The sequence below is a fragment of the Strix aluco genome, chromosome 4, assembly GCF_031877795.1.
Source record: "Strix aluco isolate bStrAlu1 chromosome 4, bStrAlu1.hap1, whole genome shotgun sequence".
Classification (NCBI taxonomy): domain Eukaryota; kingdom Metazoa; phylum Chordata; class Aves; order Strigiformes; family Strigidae; genus Strix; species Strix aluco.
In genome coordinates this window covers 30308412-30322769 of record NC_133934.1, presented here as the reverse complement: position 1 = coordinate 30322769, position 14358 = coordinate 30308412, and the positions used below count along the sequence as shown (strand labels likewise).

General features: G+C 37.2%; 1 protein-coding gene across 5 annotated transcripts in view; it reads left to right on the top strand.

Annotated features, from left to right (window-relative positions):
- Positions 1-14358, top strand: part of USP46 (ubiquitin specific peptidase 46) — a 34623-nt gene that overhangs the window by 9566 nt on the left and 10699 nt on the right. For all 5 annotated transcript variants that reach the window (XR_012623076.1, XR_012623075.1, XM_074822541.1 and 2 more), the window contains 4 exons: positions 3546-3626; positions 4403-4616; positions 6860-7089; positions 10519-10595. Coding sequence is in view for 3 of the 5 variants with exons in the window: in XM_074822541.1 (XP_074678642.1) it covers positions 3546-3626; positions 4403-4616; positions 6860-7089; positions 10519-10595 (602 nt within the window). In the remaining 2 variants the exon portion in view is untranslated. The remainder of the gene's footprint in view (positions 1-3545; positions 3627-4402; positions 4617-6859; positions 7090-10518; positions 10596-14358) is intronic.

Below are 14358 nucleotides of genomic sequence, written 5' to 3'. Positions count from 1 at the left end.
TCCGACTGTATGTCTTTGCCATTTTATAAGAGCTGAATACAGATTGTTGAATTAAGTGGTAAAACTTCAGAGAAATCAAGGGTCACCAACACCACGGAATATATAGTAGGAGTTTCCACTTTGACCTAGTTCTCATTCTCATAAGGTCTAGCCATCACAGTCACTTTGTTGCATTTCCTTCAATAGTGTATTCTTTTAAGAAGGAGTCAATCTCCTTTATTGTCTCTATACCCTGATATGAATTTATTTAATAGTCCCAAATCCCAGTTCATTGACTTATGTGGTCTCTCCCCATTTCAGGCTCTGTGGCCGCACTGCCACTCTTGCTGTTTTTTATGAACCTACAGTAGATTCAGCTGAAGCACAGGGCTGTCTATAAAACCATAGAGCACAGATTGCATTAAAAATGTTTGAGCAGGTTTTCACTGCAGAAGTGACCAAAATGATTTTCTGGAAGTGGGAACAAGCACAACCATGCTTAAAACCATGTTAAATAGTTACAGTTGTTTTTTGCTGTAGATTAGCCTCAGTAGGCTAACATGTTTTCTGTATTTGGTATGGTCGATTTAAACAGAGTCTGAATAGTTTTTAGTGCATCTCTAACAACATGTTTTTTCCAGTTTAAACTTGGCTTGAGTATGCTTTGGTTGGAAAAATTTCCAATCATTTCTTCTGCCATCATGTCAACTGCTTCTTGAGGAGACTTTCTATGCAAAACATGTAATACATCTGCAATGTGGCATTGTTTAGGTTTACTAAATAGTCTGTCTGCATTTTTTTTTTTCTCCATGGAAGAAATATATCCTGCTTTGAAGTATTAGGTCTCTGTGCTTCTTACCTGTTTTCCTACTCTTCTTTTTCTATCAATTTAACAGTATCTTTCTGGAGACCTTAAAATAAACCAGACTGAAATTGCCCTTGATATAAGAAGACACAAGTCCTAATGAAGTCCATGGAATTTATGTCAGTTTACCCAAAGACTGAATTTAGCCTCTCTGTTTTATTGGGAAACCAGCACACAGTGCTTCGTTTCATATCTGCATCAGCCAAGGCCTGGTTTTGGGGACTTAAGGCTCTATGATGAGCTATTACTAAGTGTATGTTGTTTCAACAGCATGTACTCTGGAAATTGCCATGCAACGTATAGTTTTTAATATGAAGATCAGTTAGTGCACATCACGGATTTGTTTGGTTTGCAGTGATAATTTTGTTTGGTAAATCCTGATTGTTGCTCTTTCTCACAATATTTACAAGATAATTTAAATGCTAGAAAGTATTTGTCAAACCACCTGACATCCTCTGAAGTAAGAAATCCTGGGCCTGGAGGAAAGGCAAATGAGTAATGTAGGAGCCACCTGTTAGCAGACCACTTGCATTCTACTTGTCTAATGGCATACACTAAGCTGTAGTTTATGAAAGAGTAGGAGGTTACTTTTTAGAGATACTATTTTCCATGAATTCTAGAGGGAGAATTTTTTTCAGTGTGGAAAATGCTTCCTGCAAAACTGGAAAAACAACCATTTCATTATGTTAGGGAACTTGACTTGAACACTAAAAACATAATTGAAGAAAACCTTTGCTTTGATCTGAAAACTTTACAATGAATATTAATATGAAGATGGTTTTCTTCAGAAGCTGCACTAATCTTCTGTAGTCATGTTTTTCTTTTATCAGACATGGTTTTGAGGGTAACAGTGGCTGTTTGATTCACTGTTAATATCAGATAGGCAAGTATCTATCAGTTTCCTCCCTCTTGGGAAGTCAGATGCTTTACTTAATCTGTGCATCTTCGGCAGGGTTGACTTTCCAAGCAAAGAAACTAATCTTCATATGGAACTTACATAATTATCGCACTGCCATCTCCATTGAAAGGTAGCCAATAATTGCTTTGTATAAATCATTCCTTTTTCCAACTTTCTCACTGAGGCTCAGCAGAGCCCAGTGAGGACATATATATATATAATGTATCCCTTAAGCTTTGTGTGGAGCCTTGTGCAGGTAAAGTACTTCAATCTCAAAGGGAATGTCTGGGAAATCACATACTCTTGGTCTGAGCAATGAGCTATAAGTATGTGAGAGAAAGGAAGAGACGGGAAAGAGATCTGGTAAGGGGATGTGAAGTACAAAATTGGTGGAGCTTTTCTGGAAACTGCCAACTTGAAGGAGCTGTTTTACTTTCAAGGCTTGCAAATTCTCAAAGAGCACCACTGCTGAGTTTCATACCACTGATTCTGTTGACTAAAATTATCTTCTTTTGATGAGTTGAAATGAACTAATAATCTAGTATAGAAAGCAGTGGTGGTGGTAGGTGCAGTAAGGAAACACACATCAGACTTTGGGGAGAAGATGGGGAAGGGACACCAGAATTATTGAATATGGTTATCAGTAACTTTGAAAAGTTTAGCTGATGAAATCTCTGAGCAAACGATATATTAGACAAACCTCAGAAACACAGGAAATCTCAGAAATTTTCAGATGCTTTATGTGTTGGCATGTTTACAGGGGCATTTTACATGGTTTTATGAAAGTCAGTCAATTGTGCTGTTCTTGTGTGATGGAAATTCTAAGGCATATTATATTAATGCTTCACACTGCAGAGCATGCTCAGTAAGGAAATAAATGTTTGACGTCAGTAAAGCAATTATCATGCAGATTAAAAATTGGCTACCTAATAGGTCTTGAATAAATGTATATAGGAAATACTTGTCCAAATACAGCATTTTTTGTGAGGTCCTACAGGGATCTATATGCTTATAGAGTGGATAGGAGTGATGACATTTGCTTTGGCAGCTTGCTTGCTTGCTTGGTAATCTAAGCTTGTTTAAAAATGGGCATTTTAATATAGCAAAATTACAGGTAACATACAAAATTAGTGGTGTACTTCACAGACCAGTAGTTGTGAAAGCAACTTTGCTGTTCGAGTGAAGATACAACTGAACATAATTTGCCACACCAAGGCAGTGACTAAGAGACGTAACAGTGCTTGGGTTTATGCACCCTTTGTTAGAACAAAATGTCAGATGTACTACACTTGCTTTTAATGTTTGTGATGTTTTTACTAGAACTAGGTGACAGTCTGAAGCCCAGGTAATTGTTAAAGGCTGCTGACTAGAAGGGATTCAGAGGAGTTTCAGTAATGCTTAGAAAACCTGCCTTATGTCTAGAAACTGGTTTATCCAAGGTAACTTTAAGGGTTTTGCATAAGATCAACATGTATCTTTATGAGGCAAGAGGGTAATGGGATCCAGCTGTTCATGTACACGGTAAAAATAAGGGGGAGGTGGGTGTGGAGAGAACCACTGTTGTTGAGACCTGTTCACTTCTAATCAGCCATTACTAGAGTGTCCAGGTTAGGCCAACTCCACTACCTAGAACTGCAAATATTTTTATTGGCTCATGTGACTGTCGTGCTTGTCCATTAGTAAGGCAGTTAGCTTGGCTAATTGTAGCTGAAAGGAAAAAAATAGTTTCTGTCTTGATGTTGCTCATAACTTTATTTTAGAATCTTAATATTCTAAATAATTTCTTTGCTTTTTTTTTTATAGGGCACCAATGCCTCTGCTCTGGAAAAAGACATTGGCCCAGAGCAGTTTCCAATCAATGAACACTACTTTGGATTGGTCAATGTAAGTACCATTTTCAGTAGGCAAACTGTATATGGTTTTGATGTTACTTGAACTTTGGTTTCTTCTTTTTTTTCCTCCCCCAATCCTGTTCCAAGGTAGGATTGTGGTTTTTTGAAAAAGTTCTGCTTACATTCCGATTTTAGGCAAAGTGAGTTGCAATACTGTATCAGATGTTTGAAGATAGCTTCATACGCCCCCGGAGGAAACAGTTTATTGTTCTATGAATATTTCCAGGGATTAGAATTTACACTTCAATAAAGTTAAAAGTCTATTTCAGCTGTGAAACGGGAGGGAGGGAGTGATGGAAGTATGTACAAGCTTAGATACAACAATCTGCATTGGGGACTCTCTTAGGAGGAGCTTTTTTATCTAATGAGAGAATGAATGAGAATGGTGTTTAATCACTTGTTTATTCCCATATAAATAAAACAGATATAGTAATTCTTTCCACTGAAAACATTAGTCATTCTGCTACTGAGCAGTAAGACAGAGGACAGCAAGAGTATATTAATATATGGAAACAAGCTTAATGAGATCCACTACAATAAATATATCTCTTGCAAGTGGAAACTTTTACTTTGTATCCTAGTTAATTTAGAACACCATAGGTTTTTTTCTGTGAAGTGTCATGGGTGGGTGTGGAAATATATTCCTACAGCAGCTGCATGACAAAATGGCTGGTATGTGACAGAGGCACAGAAGCCAGAAGTTGAATGAAGCAACTAGTTTTATTGTGATGCACAGGGATTAAGATTGTTTTTAATTTTACATGGCAGTTTGGGAACACCTGCTACTGTAACTCCGTGCTGCAGGCATTGTATTTTTGCCGGCCGTTTCGGGAAAATGTATTATCATACAAGGCCCAACAGAAAAAGAAGGAAAATCTCTTGACTTGCCTGGCAGATCTTTTCCACAGTATTGCTACTCAGAAGAAAAAAGTTGGAGTTATTCCACCAAAGAAGTTCATATCAAGGTTACGAAAAGAGAATGGTAAGTGTAAAACTAGAATCCTCTTAGACATTCATACATTGATCAGGAAAGTATAAATAAATATTGGGCAATGTGGTCATATTAATCAGATGTTCAGGTTAGATTTATAAATTGCTTTTAGTACCTTTGGGGGTTTAGATATTAATATTTTAGTATCTGTGTACATGATATTATGCTTGAAATAACTGTACCAGGTTTCATAAGTTCCCAGAGGTGAATGAATTAATGACATTTTCACAGCATGGTGGGACAGACCACAATGTATAGTGAGCTACAGCTAGGAATAGGGTGACACTCTGCTGTAATTTTTTAATCATTTTTTTTGTGGAGTATGACAGAAACATTAAGGGTAGTTGGCAGTATCGAAACTGTGTGACCTAGGAATGCTACAGGCACCACTAGTCCAAAACACCCTGGAGGACAGGTAACTATATGTATGTGGGGACGTTCAGCATGTCAGCTGTTGCTCTTATTCTTAGAAGTGGTGGGCACAGTCTTACTTTGTGAAGCATCAGGCCCTTTTTGAGCATTGGGTTGGCAACAGCATATGCCTAATCTTGTAGTAGTTCTGTCTAAGGGATATGAGGAACATCTTGAAATAAGGAAGCCTGCCACACAGCTCCATTTCGGTCTTGATTCATATCAGTGTGGGTGGTATGCTTAGAAACAGGGGAGCTTTGAATGAAGAGACAAAGTACGAGTCAAACACCTGGAAGAAATTGCTTTCTGGAGACAACATATAAATGGGCAGACTGATCATTCCAGAGCAGGCATTTGAAAGTGTGACAAAGTTAGCTCTAAGTCATCTAGTGATAAATGCCCCCACAGTGTTGGGGATCACTTTTAGGGACTGGATCTTATGTTTTCAGCTCTTTTAAATTAGGGTTACACTTGGTGTGTATTAACCTGCTTATGTGTCCAGGCTGAACACTGCAAAGCCAAAGGATCTGTGCAGTATTTTCTGAAGAAATCCATGTGAGCTTTTTCAGGAGCAGGGGGGATAAAAATACACAGTTCTTGGGAACACAGATTCTTTTTTTTCAACATGGTGGGTAAATTAAGTCTAACTGGAGAAGTCTGTACTATATCACCACTGAGCTATTCTTCCCTCCTCCTGCAAGCATTTCATATCGAAGAGGACAAGTCTCTGCTCATCAGACTTGTGTGGAAAAATGAGCTTTGTTAGATGGTGTTATTACTACTATTTGTAGTGGGTTAACCTTGGCTAGCTGCCAGGTGCCCACCAAACCTGTCTCTCACTCCCCTCCTCAGCAGGACAGGGGGAGAAAATAAGATGAACACAACTTGTGCGATGAGATAAAGGCAGTTTAATAAAAAAACAAAAACGCAAAGGCCACACACAGAAACAAAGCAAAACCTAAGGAGATTTATTCTCTACCTCCAGTCAGCAGGTGATTCGAGCCACTCTCTGGGAAACAGGGCCTTGGTATGTGTAGGTGTTGCTTCAGAAGACAATTGTCTTAATAGTGAATCCCCCTGCTTCCTTTCTCTTAGCTATTCTTGCTGAACATGAAGTCATGTGCCATGGAATATCCCTTTGGTCAGTTTGGGTCAGCTGTCCCAGCTATGTCCCCTCCCAACCTCTTGCCCAACCCCAGCCTACCAGCCCTTGGCAGGGGGTATTGGAGAGATGGTGTTGATGCTGTGTGAGCACTGCTCAGCAATAGCCAAAACACTGGTGTGTTACCAACACTGTTCTAGCCCCATTTACAAAGCACAGCACTGTATGGGCTGCTATGAGGAAAGGTAGCTTCATCCCAGCCAGACACAGTACACTAGTATGTGTCAGCGTCCAACATCTTCAGTTTCCCCAGCCATCTGTCTTACTGTCCAGATGCTGTGATATTCCTAAGCACCTGAGGGACTTGGAATATATGGGTGGGAGTCAGTGCTGCCTAAAGTTAGGTATCTAGTCTATGGAATTAATTTAGGATGAGAAATCCTCTTGCTTTCTTCATTGAGCGTAGTGGAAGCCTGGACAACCAACTCCAAAGAAGAGCGTAACCTTTCAGACACCTAAAGTTAGGTGAGATGAAGCCTTCCCCCAAAGTAGTTTCACTGAAGCCAGCATGGCTGCAAAACTGCTCTTCTTTGACATGATTCTAAATACTTTGATGAGCAAAGCCCAGTACATGTGTTTGGAAAGAAATAATGAATTTAGTTTGCTTTCTTGAAGGAAAGGTTATACTCAGCTTTAGAAATCTTGACTCTCTTCTTCACAGATCTCTTTGACAACTACATGCAGCAGGATGCACATGAGTTTTTAAATTACCTGCTCAACACCATCGCAGACATTTTGCAGGAAGAGAAGAAACAGGAAAAGCAAAATGGGAAACTGAAAAATGGAAACATGAATGAAGCTGAAGAAAACAATAAACAAGAACTCACCTGGGTGCATGAGATTTTTCAGGGAACACTGACTAACGAAACTAGATGTTTGAACTGTGAAACCGTAAGCATTGGGATAGATTTTTGTTGTTGTTGTTGACCATTAATAGATAGATACATTTTATATATGTAAATATATGAATCTTTTCAGACATCTGAGAATTGTGGATATTCCTGTAGACTTTACTTCTTGAAGTGAGTATATTCTTTTCTAAAAACTTATTTTTCTAAGCATTACTTGGCTAACCTATGCCAAGTCTTGCTGTCCTAATAGCTATCTCTACAGTTAAAATCCTTGCTAGTTAATCAATACCCTTCCTTATTACTTTAACTTTGGGAGAAGGTATTCACATCATTATTCCACGTATAAGTGAAATGTTAAGAGGAATTTGTGTTAATTCAAACCTAAGAAGGTGACTGGCATACAGAGGATTTGTTATTAACAAACCATATGGGGTTTTTTATCTGTTTAATATTTTCTAGAGGATGCTGTCAGTTTGAAGTCTCTTATGTTTGAAGTATGAATAGAAATTAGTTTTAGTTAGGAAACCAAATTGCAAGTCTCCTATTGATTTCTGTGGTTTTCAATTGCGTGCTCCTACTTAAAGGGAAAAGAAATAATTAAAAAAAAGTTTCTCTCTGTGAGGTTGCTCTGTGAAAGAGTAACACAGACAGTTAAAAAATCTGTTTAGGGGAGAACTGTGACACTGATTTTCCAAAAAATTTGGAATGAACCTCATCCAAGCTTTGCTTTGTAAAAGGTAGGTGTCAGGGATGAACTAGTTTTCTCAGCTCCTTCTGTAGATGATGGAGATTGCAAAGGAGCTGCTGCAGGAAGCTCTCTCCATCTGTCTCTAGGCTGTTTCATGAAACAGAAAGTTTTTAGCAGTATCAGGTATTCTGCTCCATATAGCTTGTCCTGGCTCCATGGTATTACTGAGCTATTGCAATTATTGGTACAGCAGTGCTGTGAACTGGACCAGCAAACTGATCTGGCCTAAGAATAATGTGTTTTAAACTCAGACCAGTACTGCTACCGAGGACTTCCTCTAAAGAAAATGCAGCTTTAGGTTATCTGCATTAAAGTGGGAGAAGGTGCCCACAGAAGCTATCTTCAGTCAGCAAGCTGAGGTTAAGTATCTTATTTTAGAGAGCTGAACTTAGGTGAGATAAACCCTACCCAGGTCCTATCAGATGTGTAAAAGAATATATTCTGATATTTCTAATCATAAAGAATAGCTCTGTACTCGAAGAAAATATGACTTCTCCAGGAATTTGGGTCAGAGAGGGGGGAAAAAAGAGATGCAGTGATAGTCAACATGAAAAAAGGGGTTGGACCAAGTTTGTAACAAGCTTATATAAGTGAAACCATGAGAGAGAGATTGAAAATTAATTCTTTAATCTATTTCAACTATAACACCCCAAGTAATAACAGCAAATTAAAATAAGTTAAAGGGCAGAATTATTTTTTTAACTGACAAGTTTCTTTAAATGACCGTGGCCTAATTCTATATTGATATCCAGTGTTTACTCAGACAAACTGTACTAAAATCAGGATGTGTCCTTGGGTAACAGCAAAACTGCACAATAACCTATCTGTAATTCAGAGTGACCAAGCATTACGGAAAAAATAACATTAGGTATTGCTGCTGTAGGAAAGTTTGTCTGTAGCTTCTTGTGAATGCAGAAATACTGTATACTACTCAGGATACTTTTCTGGGTTGTTTTTCTTGTATTATTGCATCTTGAAGTCTTTGGGAAATAATAAAATGGATTAAAAGATATTCCTTTGCTAAAATATTCATATGTAGTACATGAAGAATCATTCAGATGCCAGCAGTTCTTATTCTGGTTTTCCAGCTACCTTTAGTTTTGGTCTGTATTATTCTAGCTCCAACTAGCTCATCTTCCCCTTTCAGTAAATATTGATGTTCTGAAATCAATAACAAAATTCCTAGCTTCTTTGTGGTATTCAGATGAAACACTATCCTTGCCAAAGACTTTTTGAAGTATTTAACCTCTTTCTTGATATGCAGTGTGTCTGACAGGACTTCAATTCCAGCTGTAGAGACACAATGTTCTCTGAAGCTTTGTTGCTCTATCTTTCGAATTCCAGCTGTATGTTTATACTGCAGCTGATTGCTGCCAGTTGTGTGGTTTCCTGTCCCCTGTGGGTCAAATCATGTCTCGGGGAGGATTTTTGTTTGAAGAACTGCTGTTCATTTTAACTGAGTGTGCATGATGCCTCATTTGATAGTATTTGATAATAACAAAATTCATCCTGCTAAAGGTGTTCCTCTGGATTCAGGACTCATATGGGCTGCATTCACCATGTTTATAGGATCCCTGATATAATACAAAGATGAGCTGAAAGTAGTACATAACATTCACATCCGTAGAATTGCACAAATCTGAGCACGAGGGACATGTGTCAGAACAATGGATTCAATCACTCACTGAAGTTCTTGATTTGAACTTCACTATCATCTGATTTAGTTATTCTAAGGAAATGCAGTCATAGGAGGCAAAATATGGAGTGTTCATGCAGCATTTTATAAACAGAATTGGTTGTTATGAATAGGACTAAATTCATGTGCAGCAAGTAATTCTGCAGTCTTTTTGACTCAGTCAAAGTATTACAATTACCCGTTTGGATGATTTTTTTTTTTTTACATTATTTCATCTTCAAGATTTAAACACTCTAAGTGAAAAATAATTTTCAAAGCAAAAATCAAAATCTGTCATTCTGAAAATTTTTTGGGTTACTTTATAAAATAAAAACTATTTCTTTTTCTCCTCTCATTCTGTCCAAAAAAATAATGTCAAAATTGAAATGATTTTGGAAAATATTATCACTTTGCCATTTTTACCTTTAATCTTTTAATCAAAGTTATTGACCAGGAACAACATTCAATGGGGAAATGCAGCTGTGTCAACCAGAAATATAAGGCCAGCTTTCTGAATGATCACTGGAGAGAAAAGTTAAAGTGGTTAAATATGATATTTCTTGACAGATGCTTGTTTGGAAAATATCTTGATTACATCCTTAATAGTGGAAATAATTATGTAGGGCATAAACTGTGGTTATATATTGTAATATTATACAAAGGGTAAATAAAATTCCAGTAAAATAAGAAACTAGGCTGTGTTGCATAACAAGGGGACATATGTAATGCACCTGTCACACCTAATGTAGGGGATGATGGTCCCCCATTAATGAACAGTAGACTGCAGTCACTGGCCCATGGTTAGTGAGCTTGGATAAATGGAATGGACAGAAGTTAAAATATATGAAAGCTGTATTGGTAGAGTTACTAATAAATATAGTGACATTGAACTAGAAAAAAATTTAAATGCATTGAAATGAATTAGTTTTGTGTAATTTCTGCAGAAATTGCTCTATCTTTAGCATTTGAACATAGATATAAACAGCATTTAAATGTATGACATTTTACTAAGTCTCTGTTTTACGTGTATATTTTTTTTGTAACAGGTTAGTAGCAAAGATGAAGATTTTCTTGACCTTTCTGTTGATGTGGAGCAGAACACATCAATTACACACTGTCTAAGGTAAACGAATGCATCTCTTTGGCAGATAGTTCTGTCTGTTAAATTTTCCAAGTCTCACAGGTACAGAAAAGAGAAGTAGAATAACACTGGGTTTTGAGCTTTTCCTAAGCAGAAGTACTGTAAACTGAATGTTTCCTCTAATGACAAAATATACATTAATGTATTTTGGTTTACTCACTTTCTCTTTCAATGTATGTGTTTGAAAGAGAAAAAAATAATCTCTTGGGGAAAATAATTGATTGCCTTGTCATCTGGAAGAATCGCTGTGGAGTAATAATTGGCTTCAAAGGGATTTAAGTTTGCTTATCATTAAGCTTCTACTCAAGTGCTTTGTTGATTAGGACTTATGTGCATATTAAAACTTAAGTGTGTGCTTTGCAGAATGAGTACTAGAGTCCCTAGAGAGTGAAAGATTTCAGAAGTCTGCCTTTCTGCCATATAAGTTTCTTATTCTGTGTCTCATCCTAAAATTACAGGGAGAAGTCTTTTATTCTAAGTTTCAGTTCTGCTCCTAGTATACTCTTAACTGTTAAACCAATACTTCAGAGATCAAAATAATTTTCAGACTTGCATGGATGATTCATCTGAGAGATTTAAAATATCTGGAGTTTTGGCATTGATACAATAAACAGTACCTAGATTTAAGACCGTATGTTACTTCTCTAAGGTAATGATTATCAATTGGTCAAATTACTCTTTCAAGTTCCAAAATTACTACCAAGTTTAAAATTGCATTTAAAAGTTATTCTGGAATGCCTAGGAAGGGTTGCCTGGCATCTCACCCCAAACTGAGAATTAGAGAAAGCATATGAGCTATTAACCATTCCCTGAGTCAGAAAGCAGTGATTTCTGTGTGGATACCACAACTGTACTAAGTAACTTCTGTTACATTTTAAAGTGCTAGATCCAGTAAATTTCTTCTTTCTCAACTTCTGTTTGGTATCCTGTAGGACACTTAGTAGTTCTTAGCCCTCAAGTAGTCCACACTGCAGTAACTAGTCTAATTTTAAAAGGTGAGCAAACTGAAGAGTGGCTGTGGAAAGGAGTGCATTATTTTCTTTCTTTTTTTCTGTTGTCTTTTTGTCTGTTCATGGTCACTGATAATTGAATCCGTCTTGGTACTACAGACTTTTGTTTGCACATGTTTAAGTTCTTCACTGTAGCCACTACATTGAACTTATTTTTGTCAGCATTACTTATCTTTCCCTACAGTGTTCAAAGTCAAATTGAAATCACACTGACATGCAAGGAGGCTGAAGTGTGCATCTTCTGAGGTCCTTTCTAACCTAAGTTGTTATTTGAAGATACAGTTACTGAAGACTGATCACTGACTTTTTCTTACAGCTTACTCTGGTGAACTTGTTAGAAACTGTTGCTGTACATAAGTTAGCATGTGTCCTTCAGCATTCTCCGATTTTTTATTTAATTTCTTAGTTGTTAAGCTTCCTGGAAATGTTTTGTTTGGAAAGGCTGTTTTATGCAAAGGCACAGAATACTTCAGTAAAAGTACCAATAGTATTTCTACTACTGAACAGCCAGTGGCTGTAGCTTCCAATGTGGAAGAACTGCTTCCGCACTACTGCAACCAACAGGTGAATGGTGGAGTTGAGAGGGACCCCAAGAGGTTAACCCCTATCTCCGCCTCAGACAGCGTGCTTGTCCAATCTGTTCTGATAGTAGTAGTAGTATCTCAATTGCCTATCCCAGTCCTTCCTGTTCTTAATACCAACAATATTTTCCCACTGTGTAACATGAATCTTCCTTGTTTCAGTTCAAGCCCATTTCTACTTGCTCTGTGTACTCTGGACATAAACCAGGGGTTGCTCCCCTTCCTCTTAGCAGCAGCCTTTTACATACAGGAAGAATGTCATCGCTTTCTTATTAAGTTAAACAGCCTAAGGTCATTCAACCTTTCCTTCACAGGCTATCTTCTCTAGTTCTCTGCTCATGTTCATTACTCTTCCGCCTTCTGTCCAACTGAACCTCACTCTTGAACTCTATCTTTCTTGAAATGTAGTTGCCTAAAATTAAGTACAGTATTCCAGCAGAGATCTATACAATTCTGAAAAGAATGGATGCCCTAAAAGTTTGTTTATACATCCCAGTATAGCATTTGCCTTTATTTAACAGCATAACATGTTTTTTCAAGTCCACCCATCATTCCTTTTGGAAATAAAGGGAAGCAAACCCCCAGTTTTTCTTTTCTTGGGGTGGGAGGTGCAGGATGCTATTTACAGATTAAACAGGAAGAGAGTCATCATCTATCATCTATTCTGATTGTCTTTTACACTACCAACATATCTACTTCTGTTTAGAAAATATATATTTGGTTAGAATATGTATTTTCTCTCATTGCTCTATGGCATTATGCATTAGCAAACAAAGTGGAAGTGCTTTTGTGGTTTCTGTTAATAGGAACAGTCAAGTTACTACTCTTTCTGGAGACTTTACTGTTTTGGTTGTGTGGTGGTTTTTTTTTTTTTAACAACTGCTTTGCTGTGTCTTTACAGCTTTAAGTGCTACTGCACTGAAAAGGTAAATTAAAGAAAAACTGTACAAGATAATATTTAAGTAGAATGAATTTCTTTACTGCTACAGATGAATGTTCTTTTTAGTTATTTCTGTAGCTTTTCAGATTGAAAAGGTCCTTGTGTACATAAGAAGTCCAAAGAATACAAGCCTCTGGCATAGTCTAACTCCACAGGGTAGACCATTGAGCCTGAAGCAATAGAAGTCTAATAACAAATATAGTACATATCCATTATTTTTATTTCCACTAGGAGTTGCAAAGTTTACCAGTCCATTTGATCCTGACTTTCAACTAGTCTGCCGGTGCTTTTTTGTTCCACTAAGAATTCTCTCATCTCATAAAACAGAAAATTTGTATTATTTATGTATATAAACAATAGAAATCTTCTTTCACACTGTAGCATAGAGGCTGTAGAGAGACAGACTGTGGAAGCAAATGAGGCCAATGATAAATTAGCATATCTTGAGCAGGTGTATTTAAAAATTCCTTTCTCCTGTTAAAATACCATAAAAACAGAATGCAGATTGACCTGTTTATGGAATAGGAAAGAGTTAGAAATGTCTTGAAACTAGCTCTGCAGGTGTAGAGAAAAGTTCCTCCTTGTACATGCAGACTTTGCGTGAACTCCAGTCAATGATCTGTTGGTTTAACTGTTCAACATCTAGTAGAAGTGCCACACTGAAGATTCTTGATTGATGAAAGAGCTACTGAAGTTGCAGTGGTAAAAGGCAGCAAAAGCATCTAATTCTCACCTGCATACGTCCCTTCCCCCAAGGAAAGAGTTACTGCTTATAAATATGCCACCAGTTTTGTTCCTGGTACAGAAAAAGGAATTAATATGCATTGAATACGTGAATTAGTAGTGCGTCTAAATTCCATGACTGCCTCACCTGCTTTGGAAGAATAAGGTAACAGCCTGTCAGGTGGAAGTAGAAGACAAAAGAACAAATGCTAAGGGACATGTAAGAGAATGTTCCTCAGCTTGTCAAGTATTTGCATATTTCTCTGGCTTTCACAGATGTAATTCCCATAGCAGTCAACTTACCCTTTAAAATGTTAGATATTATTGGTTTTGGAATAATTAATACATTTTAAAAGGAATTCAGAAACTCTTTGAGTTTAATTCATTTTCATCGAGGTTTGGCATAGAACAAACTGGTATCTATCAAACTTCTACCATCTGTACATGTTTCTTTATGTTAGAAAAATATTATTTCCATTGCTTCACTTTGA